The following is a 14,346-nucleotide window of genomic DNA, read 5'->3' as shown; positions in this document are numbered from 1 at the left end:
ATACGCACGCAGAAGAACATCATGAAGGTCTCCAGCGATGTGATCCATGTTACTGTGCTGGTGGAGAACTCGCTCAATTGGTGACTTTGATAGTATGCTTGGAAGACTCCAATGCCTGGACGATATTAGTATCTTGTCGGTTTCCTATAATCCCTCAGAACACACAACTTACAGTTGATCCAGCCGAAGCTGACAAATAGACCACAGAAAGCTCCTAGTACGACCAGCCATGCTTGCGCACCTCCATCAGGTGGTGGACCGATCACCGGTGTTGCTGGTGCTGGGCCAGCAGCAATTGACTTCTCGGTAGGTGATGGTGCTTCGTGTTTTTCCGATGGCGGGATTCCTTTCTCTGGGTCATTATTTCCATGTACACTCACGGCAGGTGTAGTGGCACTGTCGATAGAGGGAGTAGTCTCGGCCTCATTATTGGCCATCTTGACTATGAGAAAGGTTTGAGTGATAGACTTGGACTATTTGTAACCTGCGTTGTGGTATTAGATATATTGCATTTTGAAACATTTGAACAAGACCATCAATTTATAGATCCCAAACGAAGACGGGAACTATAAAATTAAGAAACAAAGATTGTGCATCGAACAAGTTCGATTCAAAACGCACCTCAACGTCGGCCCGGCCGTTTGGTCCTAAAGCTTCAGGGCTGCTGCAGATTAAAATACTCAAGATAAGTTCCGTTGGGGTTCAAATATATCAAGTCTACACTAATAATATTTAAGGAAAAAAAATCATTCGGAGGAAAAGCACGAACGACTTCGGTATATCGGTATCTAGCTTAACTCCGAGTTGCTTAATTAAGCAAATATTACTTTCACATGGTGATTGGCATGACTGGTCCAAGGAGAGCATAGTGGCTTCACTGCGGTTGGTCAATAACTAGGGATTGCCCTAACTGGCGAACAATACTCGGTGCTCGTCAAAGGCCTATAGGGGGTGCAGTGCTCGGACATATCTGCATTAGCCCGAAGACCGAGGAGGGATTACCCGGTATATTGCTCGTTTGGGAAAAGATGAAACATATCATTTTGGTTAGATGCAGCTGAAACAACTTAATCTCTGATATTATTCCGGCTATAAATCACAGTAACAATGGTGGATATTGAGTCTTCTACTTAGCCACTTGCATGAAAGAAACAGACATGAAGAGCTGATCTGTACAGAATACATGTGCGTAGTTAGAGTTCTGTCGACCTCTGAATACGTATATGTGAGATATGCGGATCGTGACAGCTAATCCTTCTTATCCTTCTAGCTACAGCACCAATAAAGGGAAAAATATCTATAAAAAAACCCTACCAAGGTATATCTAAGGAAACACAAATTAGTACGCCTGAAAGACCACTCAGAAGACCACTCAAAAGATTTCCCAAAAGACTACAGGACTAGTAGGTTAGAAGCAAAGAAAAAGAGATTTGTCGGACCAAGATAAAAAGAAATGCCCATACTGTACAGGATGCAACGTGATAATCATCCCAACTGGAGACCGCTCTAACCCGTACAAACCCAATGCGAAGAGAACTCCTCCAAGTCGACCCATTTGAAGCGAGTCTGTCTATTTAGTTTGAACGAGCAACTTCCTCAATCTCGACCTTTCCATCTTTGCGGATCTTTGCAACACTTCGGCTCGTTCCTTGGATTTCTTGCTCTAGTTCCGCAACAGAGCGGGTTAGGCCAGAGATATTGCTAACGACCTTTTCGGCTTCCGTTTTCTCTGCTTCTGGCTTATCCTCTAGTGGGTTCTTCTCTGTCTTTTCGCCTTCGGTGGAGGGGGAGCCGGCGAGGTGAAGCCACTCGGAACATTGGCGATCTCATTAGCTTCCTGTGCCGACAAAACGTCGTTGAGACGAGGTCCGCGGGATTGCACAAGAATGGTCATGGGACCATCGAATTGCAGAAAGAGCTAGGAGACATTGTCAGTTGGTGGACATTGAAGGACAAGGTAGGATTCATACCCTATCTCCCCAAATGGTCATCCGAGACCAGGTACGCAGCTTGTGGAACCACTGCATAGTGGTTTTGTATGCCTTGGAATCTGATACGTCGCGAACAAACTTGGCATTTTGTAGCAGTCTTGGTAGCGTCTTCAGACCCGGGACTTGGAAGTTGAGAGTGGTGGACTTGAAACGGTAGGGGCGAGGAGGGCTGGAAGCCATGGTGTACGCAACCACATTGCTGGCGATCAAATATTAGCGACGTCAGGCGTGCAATCCGGACGGAAGTTCATACCTGGGATGCGCAATGTACTGCTCGCCATCCTTCAATTCCACCGAGTACAGCTGACCGTTTCCAACCAACGCTATTAAACCTCTGCCAGTCACCTCGGAGCTACCCCAATGAGACAAGCTCTGCGCAGATTAGCTTGGTGTTTCCACACGATCACAGCTCAACTCACCAGGTTTGCATTGATAGTGGGCTTGATGTTCAGAGACCGACCCGTCCATGCAAGCAAAGCCCGTCTTTGGGCAACCATCCAATCCACGGAACCATTGACGTTCACAACGGCGAAGGAGGTATTGGGCGATCGAACGGAAACAAGAGCTGTGACAGGACTTGGTGAGGAGATCTAGCAAATTGTCAATCGCTGTTCTTAAATATGTAGGCTTCGTCGTGCATCTTACCTTCTGGTACAGAAAGGGTACTCCGACGATAGCCCTCCGGAAGGGTTCTAGAACGCTCAAGGTGGACACCACCTGTGCAGATTATGCATTAGCATGACCATTCCTCCAGGACAACATTATCACGGGATCGTATACATTATCCGCTTTGCCGCTCAATCCAACCAGCGTTCCTCGTCGCGTATATAGGTTCTGCGAGGCCGAGAGTGACACCGAAAGAAGCGAATATGGGGCGCCGACAACATCGAATCGCGCGTCTATGTGCGCTAATTGTCAGCATCACATCAACACAGCCTCGGGCAGTTGCAATTACCTCGTGATTCAACAGAGCTGGGAGTGCTAGCGAGTGGCAGACTGTCGCCATTAACTGAAGGCACTCCCGAGGGAGCGGCGCGAATCTGAATGCACCGCGTTTGCCGGTGGGCGCGAGGAACAACACGAGTCCAGGACAGAGTCCGGACGCCTTGAAGGGGGCGCATGGTGTATGCAAAAAAAAGAGTGAAGACTAAACACCGAAGGGAGAATTTACGTCAGTTGTGACGAAAGGGAAATCGGGAAATCGTGGGCCCGAGAGCGATGCGGCCTACAAGGTACACAACTCCCCCTCAGAATTGCGACATTTGGAGTTTATTATAAGAAGTTCTTGGATTCTTTCATTTATATTTCGTGTCTATCGTTCGCTTGACTATTTGCGACTACCCTGCACTTTGCATTGAGAGCGACGGTTTTTCCTCCGAAGCCGGCGATTTCCCCCCACGAGCTATCGGAGACATAGCTACTGCGCGTCAATCCCTCCTACTTGCTCCCACTATGCGCCCTTGAACCCCTGTCGGTGACTTGAACTACTCTGGAGCTTGAAGGTTATTATACCAAGCGGCCATGCTGCTCAGAGCCGCACGATCGCCGTGTTGGCGTACAGCGCAATTCGCCCATCCGAGCTTCGCCGGCAAGCTACAAAGCACACGACTCAATGGAACACACCTGCGCGCGTTCACATCAAATAACAATTCATTATGGAGTCAATCCACAGACAATAAAGATCGCGCTGTCAAAGCTACTCCAACCTCTACCCCCGCCCCATCACAACTAGCAACCGCCAATGTCATCCAGAAGCCGGAAGATAGCGGCAATGCAAAGACCCCACCAAAGAAGGACTTGCTGAGCGAGCCCATGACCGGAAAACAGGAACAAAGGAAGGCAGACTGGGCTATTATGAAAGAAATGGCCAAGTACCTGTGGCCGAAGGTAATTCCCGAGCGGCATTGGTATAGAGTAACAGGTTATTGACTATAGTGGGTAGAACGATTGGGGCACGAAGCTCCGTGTCAGCACAGCACTGTCACTTCTTATTGGGGCAAAGGCAAGGTTCCTTTGTTATGGTGTTTCTATTAGACTATGCTAATATGAACCCAATACAGATCCTCAATGTGGAGATCCCCTTCTACTTTAAGAACATTGTCGACTCCATGAATGTAGACTTTGCTGCCATCGGTGGAACTGCCTACACCGTGGCTGGATCAATGATCATTGCTTGTGAGGATTTCAAACATATCGAAACGTTGACTTGTCACTGATGTGTTTTAGATGGCGTGACCCGAATTGGAGCTACATTGTTCCAAGAGCTCCGTAACGCGGTCTTTGCTAGTGTTGCACAGAAGGCAATTCGGAAAGTGGCATCAAATGTCTTCGAACATCTTTTGCGACTGGATCTCAACTTCCACCTCTCTCGGCAGACCGGAGGTCTGACCCGCGCAATTGACCGCGGTACTAAGGGCATCAGCTTCCTCTTAACATCCATGGTTTTCCATGTGGTCCCGACAGCACTTGAAATCTCGCTTGTCTGCGGTATCCTGGTATGGTCCAACAACGAATGACAACGGGAATCCTCGTTCGTACATTACTAACGTGTTGTAGACTTATCAATATGGCCTGCAATTTGCTGCCATCACAACAACAACAATGATCGCTTACACCGCGTTCACCATCACTACAACCGCGTGGCGAACGAAGTTCCGGAGACAGGCCAATGCAGCTGATAACCGCGGAGCAACTGTGGCCGTGGATTCGCTCATCAACTACGAGGCCGTCAAGTACTTCAATAACGAGAAATTCGAAGTGGCGCGGTATGACAAAGCCTTGAAAAGGTATGAAGATGCATCAATCAAGGTGACTACGTCTCTGGCATTCCTCAACTCTGGTCAAAACATGATATTCTCCTCTGCGCTGGCCGCAATGATGTACTTGGCTTGCAATGGAGTCGCGAACGGATCTATGAGCGTCGGTGACCTAGTCATGGTCAACCAGCTGGTCTTCCAACTCTCGGTCCCTCTCAATTTCTTGGGATCTGTCTACCGTGAGCTGCGCCAGTCCCTGCTGGACATGGAGACGCTGTTCAACCTGCAGAAAGTGAACGTCACCATCCAGGAACGACCCAACGCTAAGCCGCTGCAACTGCAGGGCGGCCAGATCCGCTTTGAGAACGTCACTTTTGGCTATCACCCAGAACGACCGATTCTGAAGAATGCCACCTTCACTATCCCCGCAGGACAGAAGTTCGCCATTGTCGGCCCTAGCGGCTGCGGCAAGTCTACAATCTTGCGTCTGCTATTCCGCTTCTATGATGTCCAGTCCGGCCGCATCTTGATCGATGGCCAGGATATCCGCGATGTGACCCTCGATAGCCTCCGCAAGACAATTGGAGTGGTACCACAGGACACACCACTGTTCAACGATACGATATCCCACAACATCCGCTATGGACGGATTGATGCATCGGACGAAGAAGTGCGCCGAGCTGCGGAGCGAGCTCACATCCACAAGCTCATTGAGCGTTTGCCTGATGGCTACCACACTGCAGTGGGTGAGCGTGGTATGATGATCTCCGGTGGTGAAAAGCAGCGGCTGGCAATTTCTCGGCTGATCCTGAAGGATCCGCAACTATTCTTCTTCGATGAGGCAGTAAGTGTTCATTTTCCCTTTTGCCCGCCAGCGGAGCGGTTAATCGAGGTAACTAACCACGCTCTTTTTAGACATCCGCCCTGAGACACCTACACAGAGCAGGCCCTCCTCCAGAATATCAACAGCATCCTCAAAGAGAAGAGCCGCACAAGCGTCTTTGTGGCTCATCGCCTACGCACGATTTCCGACAGCGATCAGATTCTGGTCTTGAAGGAGGGTCATGTGGCAGAGACGGGCTCGCACCGCGAGTTACTCGAGCGTGACGGCATTTATGCAGAGCTTTGGAATAGTAAGTCCATTTTTTTTCATTGCGGTTTGCATGTCTTGCTAACTCTACTTTAGCCCAGGAACAGTCGATGGACCAGGATGTTGAGCTGGAGGGGAGCCAGGATGGGGATGTTCAGCCCAAGGCGTGAAATCGAGAACCTGTAAAGAGAATCTGTAGAAAACCGTTCGACATATAAGTGTTAGACTACTTTTTATGTGTACCTAAGGCTTACCAGCACATACTATCCTGATATCAACAGCACCATATCTCCCTTCATGGTCGTTGTGGTAAATAATGAAACTTTGTACAAAGGATAAACTGTGAGAGATTTTCATCTATAGATCTCATGGTTCGCAACCCCGAGGGACATACTGAAGAAGATCCAGGGTTAAAAATATGAGAAATTATTAAAAAGGAAGCATTCGGGAACTACATTTTCACATGAATTTTACTATAAAGACCAGATCGAGTTTTAAGTGAGAGTGTTAACCCTCACTTGATACTTAGTCCGGGGTGTGTGTTGAGATATCCGATTCCTTTGGCATTTGTTTGCAGAATAAGCGACTGGAAGGCATATAAACGCCTTTCAAGACCTTTCCTTTCTCTCTCTCTCTCACATATAGCTCTCACTAGCTACCTATATATCTGTCTGTCATGCATTCTAACAAATGATTTCAGTCTTCTTTGCAAGTGAGGTTGAGGCCTTCTTGTTAGATCGTGTTAAACTCCGCGACGCTGTCACCCCTTCGACTACCAACGCTGAACCCAAAATCCGCCAAATCCGGTGGAAAGATCTTCCCTATAGCATGAAACGTGTCTATCTCCGCCGCAAGCTTCAGATTCACGATCACAGTCAATGTGGATGGTCGAGCCTGGTTCATAGGATACTTGACCTCCCTCATCAGAGAACCCACACTCTTATCAACCAGCTCATCGATGCGTACCTATATGGCGGATTCAGCGGCTATCGCAGACTGCTCGACCCTGACTTGTATGCAGCCTAAAAAAAACCAACTCGTCTCTGCTCGCCGCATCAAGGCAATCTATTGGCCACCCAAGAAATTGAAAACGACATCGAAGTATATACGTTTGCCAACGGGCAGTCAAACAAGTCGAACTAGGAAACCCGCAGCTTAGCTTCACCCATTCGCTCCAACTCTTTGCTCATTCTCTTTAAGTGGGAGCTTCAATCCAGTCACTTTTACCTTTTTTATCCTATCGACCTCTCTCATCACCAAGCTTACTCACTGCAACATAGTACCTAGGTACATGATGGAACATATCTTTCTACTCCCCACGGATGAGGAACTCCAGGTCCTCGAGCACAAGATCAATTATGCTTTTGTCAATCGCGCTCTCCTTAGGGAGGCTCTCCAACCTCCCAACGAATATAACGAAGATGACAACAAGGCCTTGCCTTAGTCGGCGACAAAGTCCTCGACTTGGTCATTGTGACCTCTGGCCGGGGTAGAAACAAGACACGAGGTAAGCACTTCGACCTAGTAGCTACTTAAGTTCACAAACTTATGGCTTCGGCTCTTACTAGGGGAAATCTCGGATATGATCCAGTATAAGGCTGGAAATGCTTATCTATCAAGGCAGGGATTCCGTCTCGGCCTTGATCAGGTTATTGTGAAAAATCCTTCCCAGACCTTCATTGGAAACAGGCTTATGGCCCCCACAATGGAGGCCATCGTCGGGGCTGTGTACACCGACAGCAATCAGCAGATCCCAGTATGTGCCGACGTTATGACGGCGTTGGGCACTTCGTGGTCTGAATGACATCCGATAGAAAGGCTGCAGAGGTTCTCTATCCGATTGGTGCTTTGTGTCGCACCAAGGTGGTGCACCCGCATCTATATATAGGTCATCTCTATCCCTTCGCCCCGAGTCTCATTTCACCAAGCTGCGTGTGACAGTGGGAGACGCCAAGTTGAACTCGGCCGGAGGAATCGACATTTCCGACGTGAGCCTCACGCTCGTAAACCTCCTCACGCACGGACTCCGCGATCGTGCGTTCGAAAAGGCGGCCTGAATCGCTGTCCAGAAAGTGTTGGGCGTGTACAGCAAGTTTCCCCTCGCGCCGAGTCCTCCCGAGGCTCTCGGAGGTATGGGTGGCGATGGTGCGGGCGGAGACCATGGTGCAGGTGGTGGTGACGGTGATGGTGGTGCTGCGGCCGGGGGTGATGGTGGCGCAGAATGTCTTCCAGAATGATGAAGATTTTTCAATTCCCCTCTTCCCCATATTCATGCGTACACCACATCTATCTCTGATTCCTCCGTAAAACAGTAACCATCTAGAGTTCATTTCCTAGTATGTTTTGCGGTCTTAGAATTCATCATCGACAAACGTTCATGTGCCAAGTGATGTTCAAGTACAGTGTGGTGGCTTGCGTTGGCTTGCATGCCACAGCACTATTCAATGAGTATTTCCCATGTCTGTAGTCGACCCCGCTTGCTCCCACGCCGGGGGGGTTCTGTACATTTCCGTGGTCTAGAATTGGATCCTTCAAGGACATACCGAGAGCCCCCGGATCTTCCATTGTGGGTCCCGATCGGGATCAGCATGCCTGAAAGATATAAAATAACACTCACAGCAACATGAATGATCCACTGACAATGCATACTCCGCTATACTACACTCTAGCTTAGAGAACTGCTTGCAAGTTGAACGGAATATGTGAACGTAGAATGAAGTCCAGTTTGCTAAGAGTATTGAAGCCTTTGTGACGAGCCAGGTCTACAAGTAAAGCAAAGAGAGATGCAGAGCAAGATTACTCCATTCGAAGTACTAAAGACGGAGAGAGAAGAAGACCTGGAGAGCTCTGGAGTGAGCTAGTCAAACCAAGATCTATGCAAACAGTGCAAAACCCAACCTTGCTCGGTAAGCGAGGCAAACAAAGAGAAAGCAAACAAACAAAGTAAACTAATCAAAAACAGACCTGGCTTGTGATATCACCAGATCGTAACAGCCTTCAAATGTCTGCGGTGTAACCACCTCCAAGAAATCGTTTCAACTCTTCGGGGAATTTGCTCTCTGAAGTGAAATAGAGATATCGTCGCGAAGTCTTGGCAATCGTCTCGTTTGGCGTATCGTCGACGAGGATGTCGACAAGAGTGTTAGCGGCGTAGAGAGGTTTACGTCCTCGCGCATGGGCATATCTCTCTTGCTGCTCCCCTCGAGAATTCTTGTACCTAACGCGGAAAGCTAGTCGGCTAGCAGGATCCGAGTGTAATGCATCAGTAGCGTAGCACTTTCCATGTCGCTGACCAGGTGGATTCACTTCGATTTTCACCCAAACCGTGCCATCTCCGACGTCCTCATCCTTCTTAAAACCGAGATGACAGTAGTTGACGTTGATGGACCGACTTTTGGTCTGGTCTGGATCCATTTGGTAGACATATTCTTTGTCACGGAATATTCCCACCTCCTGCCGCCAGACATGTCCTTTGAACTTGGGTTCTATCTCGCCTCGCCTTTGAAAGCTTTAGATCTAAAAGACCCAAATCAACGGCTCTTTTACAAAAGGGCTCCAGCTCCAGAATGTGACTATCCTCAAGCTCTGGATCTTGATCCGGATAGGGATCTGATGATGATAGAGACTTTAAGGCGCTTGGTCCTGAAGTTTTGTTAGAAACAATCTGGCGGACTTTTTCAATGGTGACGGCTGGTCCGGGATGCATAATTGCGTGTAGACTATCCATCTCTGGATTTTGGTCTCCCTCTAGGGGCTTCTCGGGGGAAGACTCCGTAGGGCTGTTGTGTATGATTCCTCTTCCTCGGTGACAGCGTCTAGGACGATCTTTTTGACTTCCCGAAATGCGTCCTTGTCAAACGGCTCATAACATCTCACTCGTTTCGCGTTCCACATTGCTCGAGTCTCTGGGTCCATTGGTCTCTTAAAGGATGGATGGGTCTTGTTTCGAGGTAGCGAATGGAGGATCATTAAAAGCCCTCGAGAGAGAGATCCGGCGAGTTTCTCAATCCGCTCTAACGCCTGCGTCGCCAAGCCTTTACGCTGGAGCCAGAGTAACACGGATGTGTCAACGGTCTTCAGCGTTAGCTTTTCCCGACCGAGCCTCTCGTCCCTCGCGTGGCGAAGGATGGTTCCAATAAGGCTAGTAGTCTCAAGAGAATAGGGACGAAGGTCTTCTTTCTGTAGGCCTAGTAAACTGATAGCGAATCGAATACCTTCCCCGATCTGAGTGCTTTCAGCTCCAATCTTAGACCAAATTTCACACGGAACAGGTGGACAACGGATTAAAATTCGCTTTGGGTTGTCCATCAGATACATCGGGTATTGAAAGCCCCGAAGTTCGAGGCTAAATCGCCGGAGGGAAGGTACTCGAATAGCCTTTTCCGCTCGTGGTCCACATAAGAAGATTATTCTTACTTGGCTGCGATCGATGAGCTGCTGGTGGCGAAGTCGTAGCTCATCTTGATTTGCATTTGGAGTCGCTACATCTTCAGCCAGAGGCAAAAACTTGCCAAAATTGTATGTCCAAAGCAGGATGTTGGAGTCTGTAAAGTTGCAGGCCTTGAGTGACCATGGAAGCTGAACAACAGGCTCCTCATCCTTTGGGCACTCTAGGAACGAGTCCTCCTCTGGGGAGACGGCAGCATAGTCGAGAATGAACCTGACCTTAGCCGATGTACTGCCAAAGAAGGGCATGGGATCCGTGATGCTAGAACAGTTGACGTTGTCTTGTTCGTATTGCATTGACGCCTTCAATTCCTTGAAGAGATTGTCGTCGCCTATCGCAGTCCGTAGACGGTCGTCGAAATCAGACCGAAACCTTGGGCGGGACGCCGTTAGGAGCTTCTGATTCAGCGCACGTTTCGCTGCAACTCGCCGTAACCGAAAGCAGTTGACCCACAGACCGATCTGCTCATCGGGAGTTTTTTGGGCCGGAATGATATAGTTCGATCGTGTAAAGTCAATCAAAGGGCCATCCTGGGCTAAAGGAGTCATGAGGTTCAGACCATAACTTGGTCGTTCGTAAAGGGTGAATTGATCCGTTCCCGGGGTCGGTAGAATACGGTCAAGGACACCATGATGAGTGGAGAATGCCTGGCAAAAGAGGGCTTCTAGGAGGTTCATCCTAATTTTCATCCAATCATAATCCTCGTGGTCCTCAACTTTCCAGAGTCGGATGAAATTGGCGGATCGACAGCCATTGCCCAGCCATATCATGAAATAGTGTAGAGAGTCGATTGATGCCTTAAGGATGCTTTGGGCGTGTCCGTTGATTACTCTTCGCAAGACTTCTACGCACTGTCCGACGTATAGCCGAAGCCATTCCCGGTCTCGACTATCAGTGATAAAGTCCAAGTATCCCATAGGGGTCGCCCAGGATTTGTCCTTATCTTGTTGGTGTTGAATGTCCCGGAGGATTACTGTCGTGATCTGTTGGCTTTGGAGGTCAAGGATTTCTGGCGTCACTAGACGAAGCAGTAGTTGCACTGAAGGCATGTCTGGGTCGTGAACCCTAGTGTGCCACATCTCTTACACACGCGCCTATCCTCGTAAATCGGCATCTTGAATGTCTTTTGAAGTCGTTCTGCGTTAGAGGGTTCATAGGCTGGTCTCCTTCAGGATGAAGGTTTAGAAAACGGGCGATGAAAACTCACACCTTGGTGTTTCTCCTATTCAGGTGATTTGATCACTGCTGGATGGGTCTTTGGCAGGAAAGCTTAGACTGGTAGAAGAGGTAGTTGGACTGGAAGAGGGGGTTGTACTGGTGGAAGAGGAGGTTGTACTGGTGGAAGAGGGAAAAGTCGACTAGTTCGGGAAGGAAGAAGGCATCTTACATCTACCTGTTATGGCCAACAATGTCTTACCTGGGTACCAGGCCGCGTACCTACTGTTGACATACGTGGGATGTCTTTGTCTCTTTGTGTGCAGACTGAGCCTTTGCTAGTTTGCTATTGCTTTGTTTCTTTGTTAGTACAGGCTTTATATACAGCCTGCTTTGCATAGATTTCGGAAATCACTATTGGCACAGCAGAAAACACTGCTGGCACAGCAGCTTAACACTCTTGGCAGTCAGTTTTCAATACGAGTGCTATTTTCTATGGTATTTCCCGATTTTCCCTTCATGCTAGTTTCCACTAGTAGTTCTCCAGTATCGTAGCCCTCAACACCTACATATCTACGTTACGTTTTATACCGTAGGTGAGCGTATAAGGGATATTGAAAATCCCAGTTAATTCCCATTAACACTAGCCTTTTGTTGGAGCAGTCACGTGATTAGTATCTGATCCGTCACGTGTCAGTCCGGTCCCAGGACTGTTATCCCGAAGGGTTTGCAGGGTTTGCATTACCCTGGCTGCCTCAGGCAGGTCACAGGAAGTGGACTGCCTGAGGCCATTACAGCCCAGGAAGCAGCCTGGGCGCACAGAAAGTAAAAAGGGGTTTTCATTGGCCCGGAAGCGAGGGTTTTTTTTATTATGTAATTAGACTACGTACCTAGGTATCCATATGGATATCTGCCAGCTAGAGCTATCCAATGAAAACCATGCGATCCTTACAGTATCTCAGGACTTCCAGTAGTTTAGTGCAGATAGCTTCCTTTCTCTCTTCCTTTTCCTCTCCAGAGTCCAATACAGTTCCTCTGTATCATTATTATTCCTGCGTAGCCTTCTATCTTGCTGACACTTTTTCATGCTGCAACATTAACTCTATTTAATGCAGATCTCAGGCATACACTCAGGCTCCTACCAAAGGAAGCCTAGTTTCCTTGGCTGTATGGAGTTTGATCATACTTCTGCTACCCTTAATATACAGCTCAGTGTCACACTGCATCAGCGTCTCGACATCTCAATTCAGCCTGCTTTCAGTCAGTTTTTGCTTCTTATTGTTGAAGCTCTCACTGCATCCTATTGATTCTTGTTGATTCTTCCTGATCTGTTATAATAGGGGTATACGAAAAAGAAGCGTATAAATAGGGGCTTTTTTCTATATATGAAGAAGATAGACAAATCAATTATTGCTTTTCATAGTATATTAGAATTTCCACATTCATAGTACTCTTGTTATGATACTATTTCTTATTTTGACATATATGCTGAATAGATTGCTAAGTCTATAATCAATAAGGAAAATGTCGTCCTGAAGGGTTTGTAGGGTCTATATCACCTTGGCTGCCTTAAAGTGGCCTAGGCGCACGAAAAAGTAGAGGTCCTATTAGCTAAGAAGCGAGGGTTTCCAACCTTGGAAGGTTATTTTGTAAAGATATACAGTCTGCAGGTGTAATGCCTGTTAACCGGGTAAGATATAGTGGCAGTGGGAGGGGATCAATATATTGTGTCTATATGCCAAGACTAATTCTTATCAGAATTCGGAGGCATCTGGGCTCAAAATCAGAGACAGGGGTCAGGTCACCTACATCCTATTTGACTCGAGAGAGATCACGTTTAACGCACTGAGGCAGCTAAATTTAAAAACCAGTCACATGAGGAGTGGATTTTTTTGACCAAGCAGAATCCAGGGACTCAGAATTCTCAGAATTCAAAGGCGGAATTTTTTGTACAGAACTCTTAACCTATTGTCCGTACTCCGTACTGCAAAATAATGAATCGAAAAAAAAAGAAAGCAGCCCGAACCAGGGATCGAACCTGGAACCTTACGATTACGTAATAGCTGTGATGGGTGTTAGTATTATAAACCATAATCGGGGGTTTTGGGAACTTACAAGTCGTAAGCGCTATCCAATTGCGCCACACGGGCAACTGGTTGGATGAGTTGTTCCGACAACAACTCTTAAACTTTAAACTCTTAATAGATTAAAGAGCCGCAGGATTTTCTATAGCCAAATTTCTTATGCCATATTATTATTGCTGATCCTCTGACTCTAGACGGACACGGAGTAGGGCTAGCTCGATAGTTCCAAGAACGTTACAGGCGTAATAATATTTGGGGATTCATAGTATACCTTTATCGGAAGAGACTTACCCTCTAAGACCTAGGCATGCTTGCTATCGGGTTTTTTTTCCTTTCAAATTTTAATAGGTGCTCTAGCTACGAAGGTGTATAGCGCTCAGGTCAAAACCCAAAATTGATGCCTGGGTGCCTGAACTTGGCCTGGCAGAATAATAAGAATACCTGAATTCCAAGGTTACCATTACAAAGCCCTTAATAAGCAAAGTACAACCCCGGGGCCCAAGGGGCCCGGGGCCTTCACCTGGGCACCTGGGCACACCTTAATTCTTAGGGAGGCAAGATGAAGCTTTCAATCCTATACAAACGCACGCATCTCTAGTTTTAAACGTGGTTTACAAGCCTCCATGTATGAAAGTGAGGCTTTTCCTCCCATACAAATGCATGCATCTCCAATTTTGGAGGTGGTTTACAAGCCTCCATGTACGGGGAAAAAAGCCTCACTTTCATACATGTAGAGAGAGAGCTAGTAAAGCATCTTTGAAAACTGGCGATGCAGAGATTTGTACAGGGAAAAGGCCTCATTTTCATACATGGCGGCTTGTAA

The 14,346-nt window shown here is 47.6% G+C and overlaps 6 protein-coding genes across 6 annotated transcripts; 2 read left to right on the top strand and 4 right to left on the bottom strand.

Annotated features, from left to right (window-relative positions):
• Positions 1 to 1,574: 1,574 nt before the first annotated feature.
• On the bottom strand, positions 1,575 to 3,112 carry N7519_004689 (AIM24 family protein; the record flags this gene model as incomplete). The annotated part of the gene is made up of 7 exons (XM_057291465.1): positions 1,575 to 1,808; positions 1,971 to 2,190; positions 2,245 to 2,363; positions 2,411 to 2,581; positions 2,637 to 2,708; positions 2,772 to 2,890; positions 2,947 to 3,112. The coding sequence occupies 7 exons, from the start codon at positions 3,110 to 3,112 to the stop codon at positions 1,575 to 1,577; spliced, it is 1,101 nt and encodes a 366-aa protein (XP_057152667.1).
• A 400-nt stretch (positions 3,113 to 3,512) lies between these two features.
• On the top strand, positions 3,513 to 6,007 carry atm1 (ATP-binding cassette Fe/S cluster precursor transporter ATM1; the record flags this gene model as incomplete). The annotated part of the gene is made up of 6 exons (XM_057291464.1): positions 3,513 to 3,878; positions 4,052 to 4,166; positions 4,218 to 4,486; positions 4,548 to 5,591; positions 5,694 to 5,880; positions 5,934 to 6,007. 6 exons carry the CDS (start codon positions 3,513 to 3,515, stop codon positions 6,005 to 6,007), a joined length of 2,055 nt encoding a protein of 684 aa, XP_057152666.1.
• A 520-nt stretch (positions 6,008 to 6,527) lies between these two features.
• N7519_004687 (uncharacterized protein) lies at positions 6,528 to 7,641 on the top strand (the record flags this gene model as incomplete). The annotated part of the gene is made up of 2 exons (XM_057291463.1): positions 6,528 to 6,850; positions 7,458 to 7,641. 2 exons carry the CDS (start codon positions 6,528 to 6,530, stop codon positions 7,639 to 7,641), a joined length of 507 nt encoding a protein of 168 aa, XP_057152665.1.
• A 91-nt stretch (positions 7,642 to 7,732) lies between these two features.
• N7519_004686 (uncharacterized protein) lies at positions 7,733 to 8,104 on the bottom strand (the record flags this gene model as incomplete). Its single annotated transcript, XM_057291462.1, has 1 exon — positions 7,733 to 8,104. The coding sequence occupies one exon, from the start codon at positions 8,102 to 8,104 to the stop codon at positions 7,733 to 7,735; it is 372 nt and encodes a 123-aa protein (XP_057152664.1).
• Positions 8,105 to 8,834: 730 nt separating this feature from the next.
• Positions 8,835 to 9,251, bottom strand: N7519_004685 (uncharacterized protein; the record flags this gene model as incomplete). The annotated part of the gene is made up of 1 exon (XM_057291461.1): positions 8,835 to 9,251. One exon carries the CDS (start codon positions 9,249 to 9,251, stop codon positions 8,835 to 8,837), a length of 417 nt encoding a protein of 138 aa, XP_057152663.1.
• Positions 9,252 to 9,584: 333 nt separating this feature from the next.
• N7519_004684 (uncharacterized protein) lies at positions 9,585 to 11,333 on the bottom strand (the record flags this gene model as incomplete). Its single annotated transcript, XM_057291460.1, has 1 exon — positions 9,585 to 11,333. The coding sequence occupies one exon, from the start codon at positions 11,331 to 11,333 to the stop codon at positions 9,585 to 9,587; it is 1,749 nt and encodes a 582-aa protein (XP_057152662.1).
• Positions 11,334 to 14,346: the final 3,013 nt, after the last annotated feature.

This window comes from Penicillium mononematosum (assembly GCF_028829835.1).
Source record: "Penicillium mononematosum strain IBT 11891 chromosome Unknown utg000002l:1.0-8112719.0:1.0-8118358.0, whole genome shotgun sequence".
Classification (NCBI taxonomy): Eukaryota; Fungi; Ascomycota; class Eurotiomycetes; order Eurotiales; family Aspergillaceae; genus Penicillium; species Penicillium mononematosum.
This window is presented reverse-complemented; position numbering and strand designations above follow the sequence as displayed.